The following is an 18685-nucleotide window of genomic DNA, read 5'->3' as shown; positions in this document are numbered from 1 at the left end:
TGTTGTGGGGGAGGAAGGGTAAGGAGATTGTTAGCCGCTTTGAGACTCCTTAAAGGGAGTGAAAGGTGGGATATCAAATCCAAACTCTTCTTCTTCTTCTTCTGCTTCACTGCATCAGGGTCATACTGAATGCAATTTTGCAGAGCAGGGGATTTTACTCCCATTGGGTTTGAATAAAATTGAAAGCAGTCAAGCTGTGCACAAGAACGGAAAAATAAAAACAGTTGTTATGCATACACAGGCGAAAAATACATTTGTGCAAAAATGGTGACAACGTACTTACTCGGTATCAATGATCTTTTGCTTTAATGCAATTAGGGCAGCTACGTATTCGTTTAAATTCTGAAAGAAAAAATTGTAGAAGCCAGTTAAGGAAATTCAGCCCCCACACTCCAATAATATATTTTAAGTTCGTACTACCCAAACTGGGAACATGTTAGGAACCTTTAGTCTGCAGACAGCAAAAAAATAGGGAAACTGAAAGGCAATGCAATCACAGACAAGATGAAGCAGGTGGCAAATGAATATGTAAAAATCACTTAGATGATTTTTTTTAAAATAAAAAAATTAAAAGGGAAAAGAACCCAAATAAGCTTAGTATATTTACAGTACCTAAATTAAAAAAAGAAGCAGTGGACAGAGCTCCATGCCCCAGGTGCCCAGAAATTAGGAATTTTAGGCATATCCTAAGCATTAGAATAAGGGACGCGGGTGGCGCTGTGGGTTAAACCACTGTGCCGCTTGGGCTTGCTGATCGAAAGGTCGGAAGTTCGAATCCCTGCAATGGGGTGAGCTCCCGTTGCTCGGTCCCTGCTCCTGCCAACCTAGCAGTTCGAAAGCACGTCAAAGTGCAAGTAGATAAATAGGTACCACTCCGGCGGGAAGGTAAACGGCATTTCCGTGCACTGCTCTGGTTCGCCAGAAGTGGCTTAGTCATGCTGGCCGCATGACCCGGAAGCTGTATGCCGGCTCCCTTGGCCAATAAAGTGAGATGAGTGCCGCAACCCCAGAATCATTCACGACTGGACTTAATTGTCAGGGGTCCCTTTACCTTTACCTTTAAGCATTAGAATATACAAACTCAAGTTTAGCCTTTTCAGTGGTAGCTCTGCATTTGTAGAAATGACCTTCCTTTCGAAGGCTTGTCTTGCCCTCACTTTATATTCATTTAGACACCAGGCAAAAGCTCATCTTTTTGCCACACTTTTAGAGTTTGGTGGGGAAGAGTCATTCCCGAGTTTTGATGCTGGCAGTTATGTTATTGTGCTCCTTTCCTGGCCAATTCTCAACAGGTTTCCTAACATTTGATGGGAAACTTGGAACCTGAGCATCTTTAAGAATTAAGTAAAATTAATTTAAACGGAATGTGGGAGGGATTTGAAATCTATTTGTTCAGCAGCATCATATAGCGTGGTTTAAAACATATTTCAAAATGTCAGGGACAAGATGGATTAGAAGTTGTGGGCACCTTCTTTTTCAAGTATGAAGGCAACAAGCAATCACAATAGAGTTTTTAAAGCTATTTGTGACTATATGTCTCATATTCAGGCAGGCTTGTAGATCACTGTTTGCCGGCTTGGTTACAGCAAGTAAGAATCATCACCAGGTGACCAAGTAGGGAAGACTTTGTTCATTGGAAGATACTTTCTTCTCCTTTCAAATTGTTGATGTGTTACAAATCCTTGAAATAGGTATGCGTGAGCAGGAAGTGAGCCCATAAACATTTCCTACTTGCATATATTATCTCAAGCAGTTCCATCCAAATTTTACGGGGTTTGAATTATTCAATCGTCTTGATCCTTTTCTGTTTTCCTTCTCTCTACCTTCTGTGACAAGTTCCGCTGCATATTTCTTTAAAGGACTCACGGCCCTAAATCAGTATTTTCAGTGAGCTACCCACAATGACTTTGAAGTCTCTTACAGCACAATCCTAACTATGTCTACCCATAAGTAAATACTACTGATTCCAATGGGGCTTACTCTCAGGTAAGTGGGATTACAACTACAGCCTTAGGTTGTGATCTTACTGCAACTTCTCCAGTGCTGAGTCCCACTGAACTCAACTGGGCTTACTTCTGAATATGCATAGCGGATTATGGTGGTGCTCACTTGATTTTATAGACTTGGGTTAGTTATCTTTTCCTCCCCAACCCTCTGAAATCACCCTTGCAACATACCACTATTATTATTGGTAGTAATCTTTTATTATTACAATTTTTTAATAAATTAATTGGGGTGTATGGGGTGTTAGGGGAGGTGTAGCTAGGGGAGGACATGTTGTGTTCCTTCTGGGGTAGTTTGTCCACCTTTGGTCCCCACCCTGCACTCAGCTCTCAGCTGTATCTCCTAGAAGCTGCCAGCATGGGACAGCGGCCATAATCCCAGGAAACGGCTTCAGCTGGCCAGCTAAACCAGGTGAGGGGAGCCAATGGGCATCAAACCCTCTGTGAGTTAGGGACTTCCCCTGCATGCTCTGGCGGATTGTGTGGATGAGACCAATAGCGGGTCCAACAGTCAAGAAGATGGTTTCTGCACATGCTGTAGAGGGAAGCGAGGGGTGCGTGGGGCTCATGAACCTGGGAAAGTAGACCATTTAGGAGAAAGAACACTCTGGTCCTAAACCTCTGCTTCCTTGTGGCAGCAGAGAAGGCTAAGGAGTAAACCCTCCAGAAATCCAGAGTGGAGTCCCTAAGACAGTTGGATGGTGTCATGTCTGCTACCTTCCGGCACATAGCTGTCAACGTTTCCCTTTTTTTAAGGGAAATTCCCTTATACCGAATAGGATTCCTCTCAAGAAAAGGGAAAAGTTGGCAGCTATGCACCTATGCAACTCCTGCACCTAAGCTGGTGCCAAACGTACTGCTCTGCTTTTGTTTGGACCCCATCAACAAGGGTTGTGTCATCTAGGCCCCCCAAGCTCCCCCCATACACACTGCCCAGGCTTGTGCTCCGGGGAGGTCAGTTTGGTGATGCAGTTTGACTTCACCCCTGGAGGAGCATCCATTGTCTCCTGAGACAGATGCCAACAACCATTTATTAATCGCCTTCTAAATCACTGTCTCAAGGCAATTTACACATAAGATAAGACAATTTACAAATTCCATGTCTGCTAAAAACATTCCTGTTTTAGACAAGGCTACCCAGATACTTAGAAAGCTGAGGTGATTTTAATCCATTTTTGGTTTTTTTAACTTTTGTATCTTTTAAAGCATGGATATGAATTATTCTTGATTTTATTGTGCTTTCTTTCTGTAAACTGCTTTGGTTTGTGTGTGTTTTTTTACAATGAGGCAGTGCATAAATTTTATGAAATACAGTAAATAGTTAAAAACACAAAAACAACAAATATTTTTAAAATGAGACTAAATCTTAGCAAGTGGACACTCACAAAGTTTGGGGAGCTCATTGAAACAAGAACATATTCAGCTGCTTCTGAAAAGTGCAGATACTGGGTACCTGTCTCAACAAGAATGCTTCTCCACAGAACAGGGGTAGCCCTGCTGTGAGTTACTGTGGAGAGGGTTTCTGAGATATTTGGGACTTGAAGGAGAAACTCCCTTGTAGACTGCAGTGTTCTACTGGGTGTATAAGGCAGCCTCTCAAGTAATCTGGTATCAGCTAAGGACTACAATAGGTTCCTGGAATGCCTCATAGCTTACTTTATCCACAATTTGCCAGAACATTTCTATAGCACCTGAATGTGTTTTTTTAAAAAATAAATACCCAGATCGCTCATATGAAAAACAGTTGAGAATGTGAAGACACATGCCTATATATCTCCCTCTGAGACAAGTGATCAGCTATGCCATCCATCAACTCATATTTTACAGTGAGGTATCAAATATGATAGGGACGCGGGTGGCGCTGTGGGTTAAACCACTGAGCCTAGGACTTGCCGATCAGAAGGTCGGCGGTTCAAATCCCCACAACGGGGAGAGCTCCCGTTGCTCGGTCCCTGCTCCTGCCAACCTAGCAGTTTGAAAGCACGTCAAAGTGCAAGTAGATAAATAGGCACCACTCCAGCGGGAAGGTAAACGGCGTTTCCGTGCGCTGCTCTGGTTCGCCAGAAACGGCTTAGTCATGCTGGCCACATGACCCGGAAGCTGTACGCCGGCTCCCTCGGCCAGTAAAGCGAGATGAGCGCCGCAACCCTAGAGTCAACTACTACTGGACCTAATGGTCAGGGGTCCCTTTACCTTTACTTTATCAAATATGATAGATGAAAGAACCTCAAAGCCAAACTGCAGCTTTCTAGCATTTTGGATACAGCTTCTATTTGAGGTATGGACAGCTTGCCCTCTTCCTGCTATACAGTGGTGATTCCCAGAGTTGTCAATGAAGACAGGCTTCCTATAAAATTTGCTATGGAAGAACAAGTAGCATAAGGTCCTTGGGAAGAAGAGAATCCTTTGAAGGGTCAGCAAAACGTGGAGGAAAGGGTGATGTAACATACCTGCAAACACTGTAGAGTTGTGATATTCTACAAACTACAATTAAGGGACGAAGGAAAAATAGGTGAGCTGTACTACAAATTCCTATGCTAAACTGTACCTCAGAAGGGTTTCTCCTTCGGCTGACATATACATGCACAAACACAAATATGTTCTTTCACTCATTCTCACTTTGCAGCAAGCAATGGAATTTCACGAATGGACTTCAAAGTCGCAGCAATGGGAAGCAATGATCACATTAAAACCTTTATGTTCAGGAAGCTATGGCTCTTTCAGACAATGGTGCAATTAGGAAAATGGTATTGAGTTATACTAGAATTTCAAAGATATATTACTTACTAAAATTGAATAGCATATAAAGTAATTATATATGAGTTTAGGGTAGCGGACTTTGTCTATTGTTAGCAGAATATGCAAATGATCAGGCTGAAAGTGTTAACCAAGAAGCAAGTCCCAATGTGTTTAGGGGGGCTTACTCCAGGTATTTAGGACTGCAACCTTACTTTGTGTGTATTGAAAAGTTTGCTGTTACTTAATTTTATGGTGTTCTGTACAATAAGGTTGAGATAATAAAAGTTTTGTTTTTGTTTACAACAGCACTAATAGTTTCCCCCCCCTCCCATTTTTTTTTTTGGGGGGGGGCTTATTTTAGTCCTGTTTTCCCAGTAGCAAAAGCCAAAATAGGTTCCTTAGATTACAGGAGTTTACAGCTGTATTTCTCACTGCATACACATATATTTTAAAGCTATATTTATTTTCAGGGAATGACTAACAATATAAAAAATTACCAAGAAACCTACCCAATCCTCTAAGTTCAAATCACCAATAGGCCCTTTAAACAAAATAAGGGCAGATCACAAGCAAGTCAAAGTAGTCTCAGCAAATGAATAAACGTGTATTCAAAAATGTTTACTGGGCTGCTTAGGAAAGACCACAATGTAAACTTCATTATCTAACAGAAAATGTTATCGAAACCTGATAGACTGATTTAGCCACAGTCCACTTTAACTTGACTAATGTGCTTTCCCCTCACTAAAACAATTCAATTCAATTCAAACAATCTTTTTATACATCATTCCACAGTACGTTCTTTTATTAACAGACCACACAGCAAAATGATATATGGAAAGTGACACTTGTTTTCAAAGTTCATGAAACAGCGGTGAATTAGATTTGATGGGGGAAATAAATACACGCCGAGGCTTCAACGTTGCTCCAGCTGCAAAGCTGCCTGGAAGTCTAGCATTTGCACAACACATGCAAGAGTATGTGAGCAGCTCCTAATCAGGCAGGTCCAAAAGGAGCTCTTTACATGCCCCGAGGCACGACCCAGGGCACTGAACATGGAGCTCTTTACATGTTCAAAGGCACAGAACGGGGAACTCTTCACATGCCCCAAGGCACTGAACAGGGAACTCTTCACATGCCCCAAGGCACTGAACAGGGAACTCTTCACATGCCCCAAGGCACCGAACAGGGAACTCTTCACATGCTCAAAGGCACCGAACAGGGAACTCTTCACATGCCCCAAGGCACTGAACAGGGAACTCTTCACATGCTCAAAGGCACTGAACAGAGAACTCTTCACATGCTCAAAGGCACTGAACAAGGAACTCTTCACATGCCCCAAGGCACTGAACAGCGAACTCTTCACATGCCCCAAGGCACTGAACAAGGAACTCTTCACATGCCCCAAGGCACTGAACAGGGAACTCTTCACATGCCCCAAGGCACTGAACAGGGAACTCTTCACATGCCCCAAGGCACTGAACAGGGAACACATGCTCAAAGGCACTGAACAAGGAACTATTCACATGCCCCAAGGAACTGAACAGGGAACTCTTCACATGCCCCAAGGCACTGAACAGAGAACTCTTCACATGCCCCAAGGCACCGAACAAGGAACTCTTCACATGCCCCAAGGCACTGAACAAGGAACTCTTCACATGCCCCAAGGGACTGAAAGGGAACACATGTCTCAAGGCACTGAACAGGGAACTCTTCACATGCCCCAAGGCACTGAACAGGGAACTCTTCACATGCCCCAAGGCACTGAACAGCGAACTCTTCACATGCCCCAAGGCACTGAACAAGGAACTCTTCACATGCCCCAAGGCACTGAACAGGGAACTCTTCACATGCCCCAAGGCACTGAACAGGGAACTCTTCACATGCCCCAAGGCACTGAACAGGGAACACATGCTCAAAGGCACTGAACAAGGAACTATTCACATGCCCCAAGGAACTGAACAGGGAACTCTTCACATGCCCCAAGGCACTGAACAGAGAACTCTTCACATGCCCCAAGGCACCGAACAAGGAACTCTTCACATGCCCCAAGGCACTGAACAAGGAACTCTTCACATGCCCCAAGGGACTGAAAGGGAACACATGTCTCAAGGCACTGAACAGGGAACTCTTCACATGCCCCAAGGCACTGAACAGGGAACTCTTCACATGCCCCAAGGCACTGAACAGGGAACTCTTCACATGCCCCAAGGCACTGAACAGGGAACTCTTCACATGCCCCAAGGCACTGAACAGGGAACTCTTCACATGTCTCAAGGCACAGAACAGGGAACTCTTCACATGCCCCAAGGCACTGAACAGGGAACTCTTCACATGCCCCAAGGCACCGAACAGGGAACTCTTCACATGTCTCAAGGCACCGAACAGGGAACTCTTCACATGCCCCAAGGCACCGAACAGGGAACTCTTCACATGTCTCAAGGCACTGAACAGGGAACTCTTCACATGCCCCAAGGCACTGAACAGGGAACACATGTTCAAAGGCACTGAAAAGGAACTCTTCACATGTCTCAAGGCATTGAACAGGGAACTCTTCACATGCTCAAAGGCACAGAACAAGGAACTCTTCACATGTCTCAAGGCACTGAACAAGGAACTCTTCACATGCCCCAAGGCACTGAACAGGGAACACATGCTCAAAGGCACAGAACAGGGAACTCTTCACATGTCTCAAGGCATTCAACAGGGAATTCTTCACATGCTCAAAGGCACTGAACAGGGAACTCTTCACATGCCCCAAGGCACCGAACAGGGAACTCTTCACATGCTCAAAGGCACTGAACAAGGAACTATTCACATGTCTCAAGGCACTGAACAAGGAACTCTTCACATGTCTCAAGGCACTGAACAGGGAACTCTTCACATGCCCCAAGGCACTGAACAGGGAACTCTTCACATGCCCCAAGGCACTGAACAGAGAACTCCTCACATGCCCCAAGGCACCGAACAGGGAACTCTTCACATGCCCCAAGGCACTGAACAGGGAACTCTTCACATGCCCCAAGGCACCGAACAGGGAACTCTTCACATGCCCCAAGGCACTGAACAGGGAACTCTTCACATGCTCAAAGGCACTGAACAAGGAACTATTCACATGTCTCAAGGCACTGAACAAGGAACTCTTCACATGTCTCAAGGCACTGAACAGGGAACTCTTCACATGCCCCAAGGCACTGAACAGGGAACTCTTCACATGCCCCAAGGCACTGAACAGGGAGCACATGCTCAAAGGCACAGAACAAGGAACTATTCACATGTCTCAAGGCATTGAACAGAGAACTCTTCACATGCCCCAAGGCACTGAACAGGGAACTCTTCACATGCCCCAAGGCACTGAACAGGGAACTCTTCACATGCCCCAAGGCACTGAACAGGGAACTCTTCACATGCCCCAAGGCACTGAACAGGGAGCACATGCTCAAAGGCACAAAACAAGGAACTATTCACATGTCTCAATGCATTGAACAGAGAACTCTTCACATGCCCCAAGGCACTGAACAGGGAACTCTTCACATGCCCCAAGGCACTGAACAGGGAGCACATGCTCAAAGGCACATGACAAGGAACTTTTCACATGTCTCAAGGCATTGAACAGAGAACTCTTCACATGTCTCAAGGCACCGAACAGGGAACTCTTCACATGCCCCAAGGCACTGAACAGGGAACTCTTCACATGCCCCAAGGCACTGAACAGGGAACTCTTCACATGCCCCAAGGCACTGAACAGGGAACTCTTCACATGCCCCAAGGCACCGAACAGGGAACTCTTCACATGCCCCAAGGCACTGAACAGGGAACTCTTCACATGCCCCAAGGCACTGAACAGGGAGCACATGCTCAAAGGCACAGAACAAGGAACTATTCACATGTCTCAAGGCATTGAACAGAGAACTCTTCACATGCCCCAAGGCACTGAACAGGGAACTCTTCACATGCCCCAAGGCACTGAACAGGGAGCACATGCTCAAAGGCACAGAACAAGGAACTATTCACATGTCTCAAGGCATTGAACAGAGAACTCTTCACATGCCCCAAGGCACCGAACAGGGAACTCTTCACATGCCCCAAGGCACTGAACAGGGAACTCTTCACATGCCCCAAGGCACTGAACAGGGAACTCTTCACATGCCCCAAGGCACTGAACAGGGAACTCTTCACATGCCCCAAGGCACCGAACAGGGAACTCTTCACATGCCCCAAGGCACTGAACAGGGAACTCTTCACATGCCCCAAGGCACTGAACAGGGAACTCTTCACATGCCCCAAGGCACTGAACAGGGAGCACATGCTCAAAGGCACAGAACAAGGAACTATTCACATGTCTCAAGGCATTGAACAGAGAACTCTTCACATGCCCCAAGGCACTGAACAGGGAACTCTTCACATGCCCCAAGGCACTGAACAGGGAACTCTTCACATGCCCCAAGGCACTGAACAGGGAGCACATGCTCAAAGGCACAGAACAAGGAACTATTCACATGTCTCAAGGCATTGAACAGAGAACTCTTCACATGCCCCAAGGCACCGAACAGGGAACTCTTCACATGCCCCAAGGCACTGAACAGGGAACTCGTCACATGCCCCAAGGCACTGAACAGGGAACTCTTCACATGCCCCAAGGCACCGAACAGGGAACTCTTCACATGCCCCAAGGCACCGAACAGGGAACTCTTCACATGCCCCAAGGCACTGAACAGGGAACTCTTCACATGCCCCAAGGCACTGAACAGGGAACTCTTCACATGCCCCAAGGCACTGAACAGGGAACTCGTCACATGCCCCAAGGCACTGAAAAGGGGAACTCTTCACATGCCCCAAGGCACCGAACAGGGAACTCTTCACATGCCCCAAGGCACTGAACAGGGAACTCTTCACATGCCCCAAGGCACTGAAGAGGGAACTCTTCACATGTCTCAAGGCACTGAAGAGGGAACTCTTCACATGCTCAAAGGCACTGAAGAGGGAACTCTTCACATGCTCAAAGGCACTGAACAGGGAACTCTTCACATGTCTCAAGGCATTGAACAGGGAACTCTTCACATGCTCAAAGGCACTGAACAGGGAACTCTTCACATGTCTCAAGGCATTGAACAGGGAACTCTTCACATGCTCAAAGGCACTGAACAGGGAACTCTTCACATGTCTCAAGGCACTGAACAGGGAACTCTTCACATGCCCCAAGGCACTGAACAGGGAACTCTTCACATGCCCCAAGGCACTGAACAGGGAACTCTTCACATGCCCCAAGGCACTGAGGAGGGAACTCTTCACATGCCCCAAGGCACGTTCCAGGGCACCGGCCTGAATTCAGAAGCCTACCACAAGCCCCCGGTTTCGCTCCCTACCTGCTGGAGGGCCCCGCAGTTGGCGCAGGCCGTGGCCGCCTCCGCCGCGATCCCCGCTGCGGCCGCCGCGGGCGGGGTCTCCCCGGGCATCATGGTTGCCGCCTTCGCCCATCCGTCGCCGGCCACCGACCAGCCTCGGGCGGCAGCGGCAGCGGCGCGAGTGACGGAACCCGGAGGCCGAAGCAAGGAAGGTCCTCTCCGGGCGCCCCGCGACGCGACGCACAGCGGGAAAGGTCCCCACCACCCGCGTCCTGGTGGAAAAGCTGTCCATGGCGCTGCCTAACAAAAAACGATCTATGAATATATTTTTAGGCTTTTCCAGGCACAGAACGACAATGGTTCTCTCACCCTCCGCAGCCATTCGCTGAACGGACTCTGCCCTTAGATGCTCCGCTGTGAAGGGATTTCCGTCCTCGGACAAGGCACTAGGAAAGGTCAGGCGGGGAACCATGGCGACGACTTCCCTCGTTTCCAAGGAGCCGGCAAGGGAGCGGCCTACAAATCCCAACATGCCGCGCGCGACTCTCGCTTTTTTTTTTCCTTTTTTTTTTGACCCGGGTGCCAAAGTTTGGGGACGGGATCGCCGGCAGGCCAAAAAGGTAAAGAAAGGAGAGTGGCTGATTTCCTTCAGAATGGAGAGGTTTGATCTTCTTGCAGTCCATGGGACTCTCAAGAGTCTCCTCCAGCCCCATAATTCAAAAGCATCAATTTTTCTGAGATCAGCCTTCTTTATGGTCCAGCTCTCACTTCCATACATCACTACTGGGGAAACCATAGCTTTAACTATACGGACCTTTGTTGGCAAGGTGATGTTTCTGCTTTTTAAGATGCTGTCTAGGTTTGTCATTGCTTTTCTCCCAAGAAGCAGGCGTCTTTTAATTTCGTGGCTGCTGTCACCATCTGCAGTGATCATGGAGCCCAAGGAAGTAAAATCTCCCACTGCTTCCATTTCTTCCCCTTCTATTTGCCAGGAGGTGATGGGACCAGTGGCCATGATCTTCTTCTTTTTTTGATGTTGAGCTTCAGACCATATTTTGCGCTCTCCTCTTTCACCCTCATTAAAAGGTTCTTTAATTCCTCCTCACTTTCTGCCGTCAAGGTTGTGTCATCTGCATATCCGAGGTTGTTGATACTTCTTCCGGCAATCTTAATTCCGGCTTGGGATTCATCCAGCCCAGCCTTTCGCATGATGAATTCTGCATATAAGTTAAATAAGCAGGGAGACAATATTCAGCCTTGTCGTACTCCTTTCCCAATTTTCAACCAATCAGTTGTTCCATATCCAGTTCTAACTGTAGCTTCTTGTCCCACATAGAGATTTCTCAGGAGACAGATGAGGTGATCAGGCACTCCCATTTCTTTAAGAACTTGCCATAGTTTGCTGTGGTCGACACAGTCAAAAGTTCTAGTGCTTTGTTAAAGAGAAAGTACCTGTCGCTCACAAGCCCCCGTAGGACAGACTCCACAGCAAGGAGAGGGGCTGTCTTTGAGCATGTGAAAAGCTCCCTGTTCAGTGCCTTTGAGCATGTGAAGAGCTCCCTGTTCAGTGCCTTGGAGTAGGTTAAGAGCTCCCTCTTCAGTGCCTTGGGGTGTGTGAGGAGTTCCATGTTCAGTGCCTTTGTTCATGAAGCTATTTGTGGATACATTCTTTATACCGTAGAACAGCATATGTTACATGAGAACGCAAGTGGTGGCTGATACCCCAAAGATTAGCGACGTTTCTGTTAAGCTGTGGGTGAACATATCAGACGACACAGCGATTCTTCAAACAGCTCTTCTTTATTCACAGGCCAGAACAGAACAGAACTGAAGGGTTCAGCCAGCCTGCTTATATAGAGCTCCACTAGAACGCAACAATAACAATTTTCTGTAGCTATCCAATCACTGAACGTCACTTTCGATCCCTTATTTGCATATGGGGACCTGAACTATCCACAGTATCCCCCTGCTGGCCCAAGGTGAGAACTTCAGTACATAACAGTTTCTTTCCCCTTTCTGGGCTCTGCGCCCAGCCCCCCAAGCTCACAGATAAGGGTACCATCCAAGCAGACCAATTTGTGGGTATCAACGCGAGCTGTGTATGAGCTCAATGCTGCAGCTACTGCTGCCCATTAAGAATGGCGTCATCTTGGGGGGGCCACTAGGGGCGCATCGGAAGATGGCTGACAATAACATCTCTCCGACCCACACGAGGTAATTAGGAGGCTGTGATGAGAGTAAATAGCCTCCCTACCCCCCCAAGGTTAGGGGGGGGCTGCCCTTGCCTGCTGTGCTCTATACCACCCCCGAATTTGTGGGGATGGGGGCACTAGGCAGAATGCCCTCCTGTGGATCTTGGTCTCCTGGACGCTGTCTCTGATCCGCGCCGCTAGCTGCAAGAACTTCAAAAGGAACAATTAGGAAGAAGCGAATGCACATATTTCAAGGACGGAGGGGGAGTAAAGACTGCTAACTGAAGAGCTCTCTGATAAACAAGACGAGTCGGAGGAACAAGAATCAATCATGAGAAGATATGCCAAGACTCGGTATGGCAAAGGGACTGGATGGGGGAGGGGGAAAAAACTTTCCTTTCTTTCCTCTATGTGATTAAACAAGAATCCCCCCCTCACAAGTCAGAAATGCCGTTTTAATGACTTAAGCTGTGGATTTACGGCTGTGTGGAGATAAATTTTCTAACCAAAGCATGTTTTAAGAAAAGCGTGGAAAGTTTTAAGAGTTTTGGAATGACGCAGTTAAAAATACCGTCGCCATGTTGGCAAGCTCTGTCGGAGGACTTGAGTCTGGGAGGAGGAAAAGAGCTGTTTTTATATTGTGGGTGAGACTCCTCAGTGGGACTTAAGAACGACAGATCCTGAGATTAATGATGGAAAGAGCGATGTTATTTATGAAAGTGATGATATATGGAAACCATCTCAATATGAGGATTGGACGAAGAGAAAAATCCACACAGGATATAATTGGTGTTTATCTGCTTAAGGAGATTATCAGAAGAGATCATAAAGAAAAAAAGAAAAAATATACTGTCAGAGCTGCTTCCAGATCCTAGCTCACAGAGGATCACGCTAGCCAGCGATCATTAAATAAAAGTCTTTATTGAGTTACAGTTTCCATTCTCAAGCTGCTGCGTGCAACTCTACGTCTCATGGTTAGATCGGCGAAGCTCCATCTGAGTCTCCGCCCCTTGTACACCAACTTAATATCCTAGCCTTGCTCCACCTTTTCCGCCTGACTGTTCTTCTCTGGGTCCCTCTGCCCCCCGGGGTCTCTTCCTTCCGGGATTCCTCTGACGCTGACCCCCCTGACTCTTCTCCCTCCTTTCGGCGGGCTTTAGGACCTGGCTCCCTTTCCGGGCTGCCTACTGCGCCACCTTCCTGTGCATTTGAACTTGGCACGCGCGCCCAACCTTCCACCTTCCGTCTGACCGTTTCTTCGCTCCCCGATGGAGGTGTGGCCACTCCTGACTCGTGCCCTCCCCCCTGTTGTGAGCTGCCAGCGCTTGATCCCTGGCGCCCTTCCTCTTCCCTGCTCTCTGGCGGTGACGCTGGTCCTGATTTCCAACTGCTCCCCTCTGAGTCCCCTCTGGCTCTATCTTCCTGGGGTGTCCCCCTAGGCTCCCCCCTTGCCCTGGCCACTGGTGCTCCTTTCTGTGAATCTTCTGATTCACTGGAAAGACTCGGAGATCTCGGGTCGTCGTCATCACTCATCTTTTCTTCTGCCTCCTCTCCCTCGCTCTCTGTTTCCTCCCTTGCCCTTGCCTCTGCTCCTGAACCCCTGACATCCATCCCCCCCTCGAAGCCCCCTCTTCCCCCCTCCCCTCCTTCCGGTGCGGGATCTGGGTGCTGCCGTGTCAGGGGGACGAATGTCGGATACAGTTCGCTTCCCGTGGCGGGCCGCCATCCGAAGTCTTCCGGTTCTTCCTCCCTGCTCTCGTTGACGACGGTCACCTCCGCTTCCATCTCTGTGCCGCCGTGCTCGAAACCCGGGTCGTCCCCGAAAACGTCCATGTCCGTCTCTCCCTCGTTGCCTTCTGGAGACGTTGCTCGTCCTGGACCCTCCAGCCACCTTCTGCGGAACTGCTCCTCTGGTCGATCATCCCACCAATACGAGGGTTCTGAAGCAGATCCCGAGGGTGACCCCTCTGGGGAACGGGCGTCTCGTGTCGGTTCCTCGTCCGAGTCGAACCCCCGGAACGTGCTGGCTGAAAGCGTGGGCGTGAAAAGCCAGTCGTCGAAAAAGTCTGCTGGCATTGGCCTATGTGGGAAGAGGGCATGAAACTCTTCTTTGAGCAGAGGTTCGTCTAAAGCGTAGCCCGGCACCCAGCTGTTGGCACTGGCCGGGGTGCCCTCCTTGGCGAGAAGGTATTCTACCCCCTCTTCCCCCCATCTGGAGTCCAAAATCTCCGTGACTTCGTTGATGCGCTCCTCCTGTGCCACTCCCCCTTGCCCGGTTCTCTCTCGGAGCGGACCCGGTGCCGTTCCTGGTTCCTGAAACCTGTGAGGTGCCTTGTAGGGAGTGAGCACCGATCTGTGGAACACCGGATGCATTCTGGAACCCTCCGGAAGAGCCAGCCTGAAAGCCACCGGGTTGACCTGTTCGTCGACTTGGTAGGGCCCCAGTTGTTTATGCCCTAGTTTCTTCTTCGCCAACGACCTGGCCGGCACTGCGTGGGCTGCTAACCAGACCCAGTCTCCCACATGGATCTCTTCGCCAACCCTTCTGTGTTTGTCCGCTTGTACCTTGTATGCGTGTTTAGCCAGCTCCAGGTGCCGCCGCAGCTGATCGTGGACCTCCTGCAACTCCGACGCGAACGCATCTGCTGTCTGCGGCTCCCCCTCCCCCATTCTTTCCAGTCCCGGGAAGGTTCTAGGGTGCCTCCCGTTGTTGGCGAAGAACGGCGTGACCCCCGTGGACACGTGCTTCGTGTTGTTGTAGGCGAACTCGGCGAGAGGCAGGTAATCCACCCACGTCGCAGGCTGTTGATTCGCATAACATCTCAGGTACTGCTGCATGATGGCATTGACCCGCTCCGCTTGCCCGTTGGTCTGCGGGTGTCTAGCCGACGCCAGGTTGATCTTGACGTTCAGGAAGCCCATCAGCCTCTGCCAGAAGTTTGAGATGAACTGTCGCCCTCGGTCGGACAGAATAGACCGCGGCAGACCGTGAACCTTGAACACGTGGTCTATGAACAGTTTGGCGGTTTGTTCCGCCGTGGCCACCTTCGCACACGGAATGAAATGTGCCATCTTGGAGAACAAATCCACCACCACCAGCACAGCCGTCTTGCCCCTCGAGCTGGGCAGATCCGTGACAAAGTCCAGGGCCACTCTCTCCCATGGCTCGAACGGAGTTTGCAGCGGTTCCAGCAGTCCGGCCGGCGGTCTGTGCACTGGTTTGGACCTCTGGCAGGTGTCACACCTCGCCACGTAGTCCGCGACTTCCCCTCTCATTCCGGGCCACCAGAAGTCTCTGGCTACTAATTCCACCGTCTTCTCCTTGCCAAAGTGCCCGGCAGTGGGCGCGTCGTGCAGCTGCTGCAGTACCTTGGCGCGAAGTTCGTCTCCCGGCACGTAGATGGCCCCTTTACGGATGAGCAAACCATCTCGCAGCTGGAACTCGTCGGTCGCTGCCGTGCCCCTGTGCACCTCTGCCATCTTTGCTTGCGCGAAGGAGTCATCCTGCAACGCTCGTCGCACCGCATCCAGGTCAACTGTTGCCGCCGCGCACGCCCACACTGTCGGTGCGAAGATGTGCATGGCGGCCGCTGGCGTTGCCTCCTCCAGATACTGTGGCTTACGGGAGAGAGCATCCGCCATGATGTTGGTGTCCCCCGGGACATACTCTATTCGGAAGTCGAAATTCGCAAAGAACTCAGCCCAACGTATCTGCCTCTGGTTCAGGAACTGTGCCGTGCGCCAGTGCTCTAGATTCTTGTGGTCCGTGCAGACCTGCACCGTGTGCTTGGCGCCGATCAGGAAGTGCCTCCACGCTTTGAACGCTGCATGAATGGCCAGCAACTCCCTGTCCCAGATGGTGTAGTTCTGTTCGGACTTGCTGAGCTTCCTTGAGTAAAACGCTCCCGGCCTCCAAACCCCCTGCGGGTCTTTCTGCAGCAGGACTGCTCCCACGGCTCTGTCCGAAGCGTCTGTCTCCACCCTCATCGGCCTGCTGGGGTTGACATGAAGCAGCTGCTCTTCCGACGCGAAGAGACGCTTGAGTGCCTGAAAGGACTGCTCCGCCTGCTCTGTCCAGATGAACTTCTTTTTCTTGGAGCTGAGCGTGTCCGTGATGGCCGCTGTCTGCATCGCAAAGCCTTTGATAAACTTGCGATAGAAGTTCGCGAAGCCGACAAACCGTTGGACCTCCTTCCGGTTGCGTGGGCTTTTCCAATCCAACACTGCTCGGACCTTGGCGCTGTCCATGGCGAGCCCTTTATCAGACAACTTGTAGCCCAGGAAATCCACCTCGGTCACGTCGAATTGGCACTTCTCCAGCTTGGCGTAAAGCCTATGTTGCTGTAGCCTGCTCAGCACTTCCTTGACGTGTCTGTCATGCTCCTGCTGCGATTCCGAAAAGATCAGGATGTCATCCAAGAAACAGACGCACGTCTTGTAGAGGAGTCCCGCCAACACGTGATGCATGAAAGCTTGAAAAACGTGGGAGCCATTTTGCAATCCAAAAGGCATAACTCTATATTCGTAGGTGCCCAGGGGCGTGAACATGGCTGTCTTCCACTCATCTCCCTCCCGCATGCGAATGAGGTTGTATGCCCCTCGCAGGTCCAACTTGGTGAACACTCTGCCCTTCCGTACCTTTGCGAGGAGGTCGTCGATTCGGGGCATGGGGAAGTCCGATGGCTTGGTCACACTGTTCAAGATGCGAAAGTCCACTACAAGTCTTTTTTGGGGCGTGTCCCGCTTCTTAACAAAGAATACCGGACTGCCCCCCGCTGCCTTGGACTCTCGGATGAAACCGCGCTCCAAATTATGATCTATGAACTCTTTGAGTTCCTGCAGTTCGTCCTCAGACATGGAATACAGCTTCCCTTTGGGTAGCGCCGCCCCCGGCAGCAGGTCAATTTTGCAGTCATATGGTCTGTGGGGGGGTAGCCTGTCTGCCTCTTTCTCGCAGAAAACCTCCAAAAATTCTGCGTACTTGTGGGGAACCGCTTGCAGCGTGCCTAGCTGCAGCTGTGACTCCTCTTCCCCTCCTTCCTGCCTGGGCACGATGCAGTGTTCAGCGCAAAAGGAAGAGCCGAAGGTCAGCTGCCTCTGGTACCAAGCCAGCGTCGGGCTGTGCTTGTCCAGCCAACTCATGCCCAATACAATGGGCGTGTCCGATAGTTGAGTGACATTGAAGCTGATGATTTCCCTGTGATTCCCAAGTCGCATCACCATTGGTGGCGTCTGCTTCACCACTTGCCCCCCTAGCAGCTCCCTGCCATCCACCGTGACAACCTGCAGGGGCAGCGTGGCAGGCAGCAACTGTATAGCGTGCCGGTCGACAAAGTCCTGCCCTATAAAGTCCGCATTGCTTCCGGAGTCAATGGTGATTGGCACGTCCATGGTGATTCCATTGGGCAGCTGGAGCGACGCGGTGAGCTTCACTACCGGTTTGGGCGGGAGGGGGTCCATGGGCTGTAAAATCTCTGGGGACTGCTTCACTGACACGTCTGGCTGGGCCCCAGTGCCTCTTCCTCCAACCAGACTCCTTCGTTTCCCTGCTGTGGTTGTCCTTGCTGCGTTGCTGCAGTTACCATTGCTGAGGCTGCAGTGTGCTTGTGGAGCCTCTGGGGACCCTCTTTCGCCATATGCTGTGGATCATCGCAGATGTAACACTTCCTGTTCCCTCTAGGAGGCTTCGCTTTCACTGCTGCCGGTGCTAGGGCTCTGGCTGCTGACTGAGCCCTTGCACCTCCAACCTCCATAGGTTCCGCTCCTCCTCCTGGCGGAGGCGTGGATTGCGCACGCGCTGCTTCTCTGGGAAGGAAGGAGGAGCCCCTGGCTGGTTCGCGCCCTCCACGCCCTTCGTCCCTGCTCCACGGACGTCCTTCCAGCCGCACCCCCACCGCCAGCGCCCTCTGAACGATCTCCTGCGTGGTCCGGGGTCTCTCCCCCCTCGCAATTTCATCTTTAACCGAGCCGTGCAATCCCTCCCAGAACAGGTCTCTTACAGGAGCCGAATCTCTGTCCCATTCCAGGGCACTGACCAAAGCGAAAAAGCGGGCATGGTACTGCCTTACGCTGGCCCTCCCTTGCTTCAGTCCATGTATCTCCTGCCGAGCAAGATCCACGTCAATGCTTGATAAAAAGCACCCATCCATCGCTTTAATAAAGGCATCCGCATTTTGGAGCGCCGGATCCTTATCTCTCCACAAATTGCGCAGCCATGCTTTAGCATCTCCATGCAAATGGGACATGATGAATCCCACCTTCTCTTGCTCATCTCTAAAGTCTTTGTTCAGCAGTTGCAGTGCACACATTACATCTGCTCTAAAGTTGGGGTACTGTTGCAAATTCCCATCGAAGTGAGAGACCAGACCGCCTGTTCGTCTCCCCAACCCAATCCCCTCCGGTTTGGGTG

The 18685-nt window shown here is 50.1% G+C and overlaps 1 protein-coding gene across 2 annotated transcripts in view; it reads right to left on the bottom strand.

Moving 5' to 3' along the window:
* Window positions 1-10266, bottom strand: part of ICE1 (interactor of little elongation complex ELL subunit 1) — a 39598-nt gene extending 29332 nt beyond the window's left edge. The window contains exons 1-2 of one of the 2 annotated variants that reach the window (XM_081014581.1): window positions 10106-10266; window positions 284-342 (exon numbers count right to left, since the gene is read on the bottom strand). In XM_081014581.1, coding sequence (XP_080870707.1) covers window positions 284-342; window positions 10106-10198 — 152 coding nt within the window. In that variant the 5' untranslated portion in view covers window positions 10199-10266. The remainder of the gene's footprint in view (window positions 1-283; window positions 343-10105) is intronic. The other variant, XM_081014579.1, reaches the window with a different exon arrangement.
* Window positions 10267-18685: the final 8419 nt, after the last annotated feature.

Source organism: Podarcis pityusensis (assembly GCF_964106645.2).
Source record: "Podarcis pityusensis genome assembly, chromosome: 7".
NCBI lineage: Eukaryota > Metazoa > Chordata > Lepidosauria > Squamata > Lacertidae > Podarcis > Podarcis pityusensis.
The sequence above is the reverse complement of the archived record's forward strand: the minus strand, read 5'-3'. Positions and strand labels throughout refer to the sequence as shown.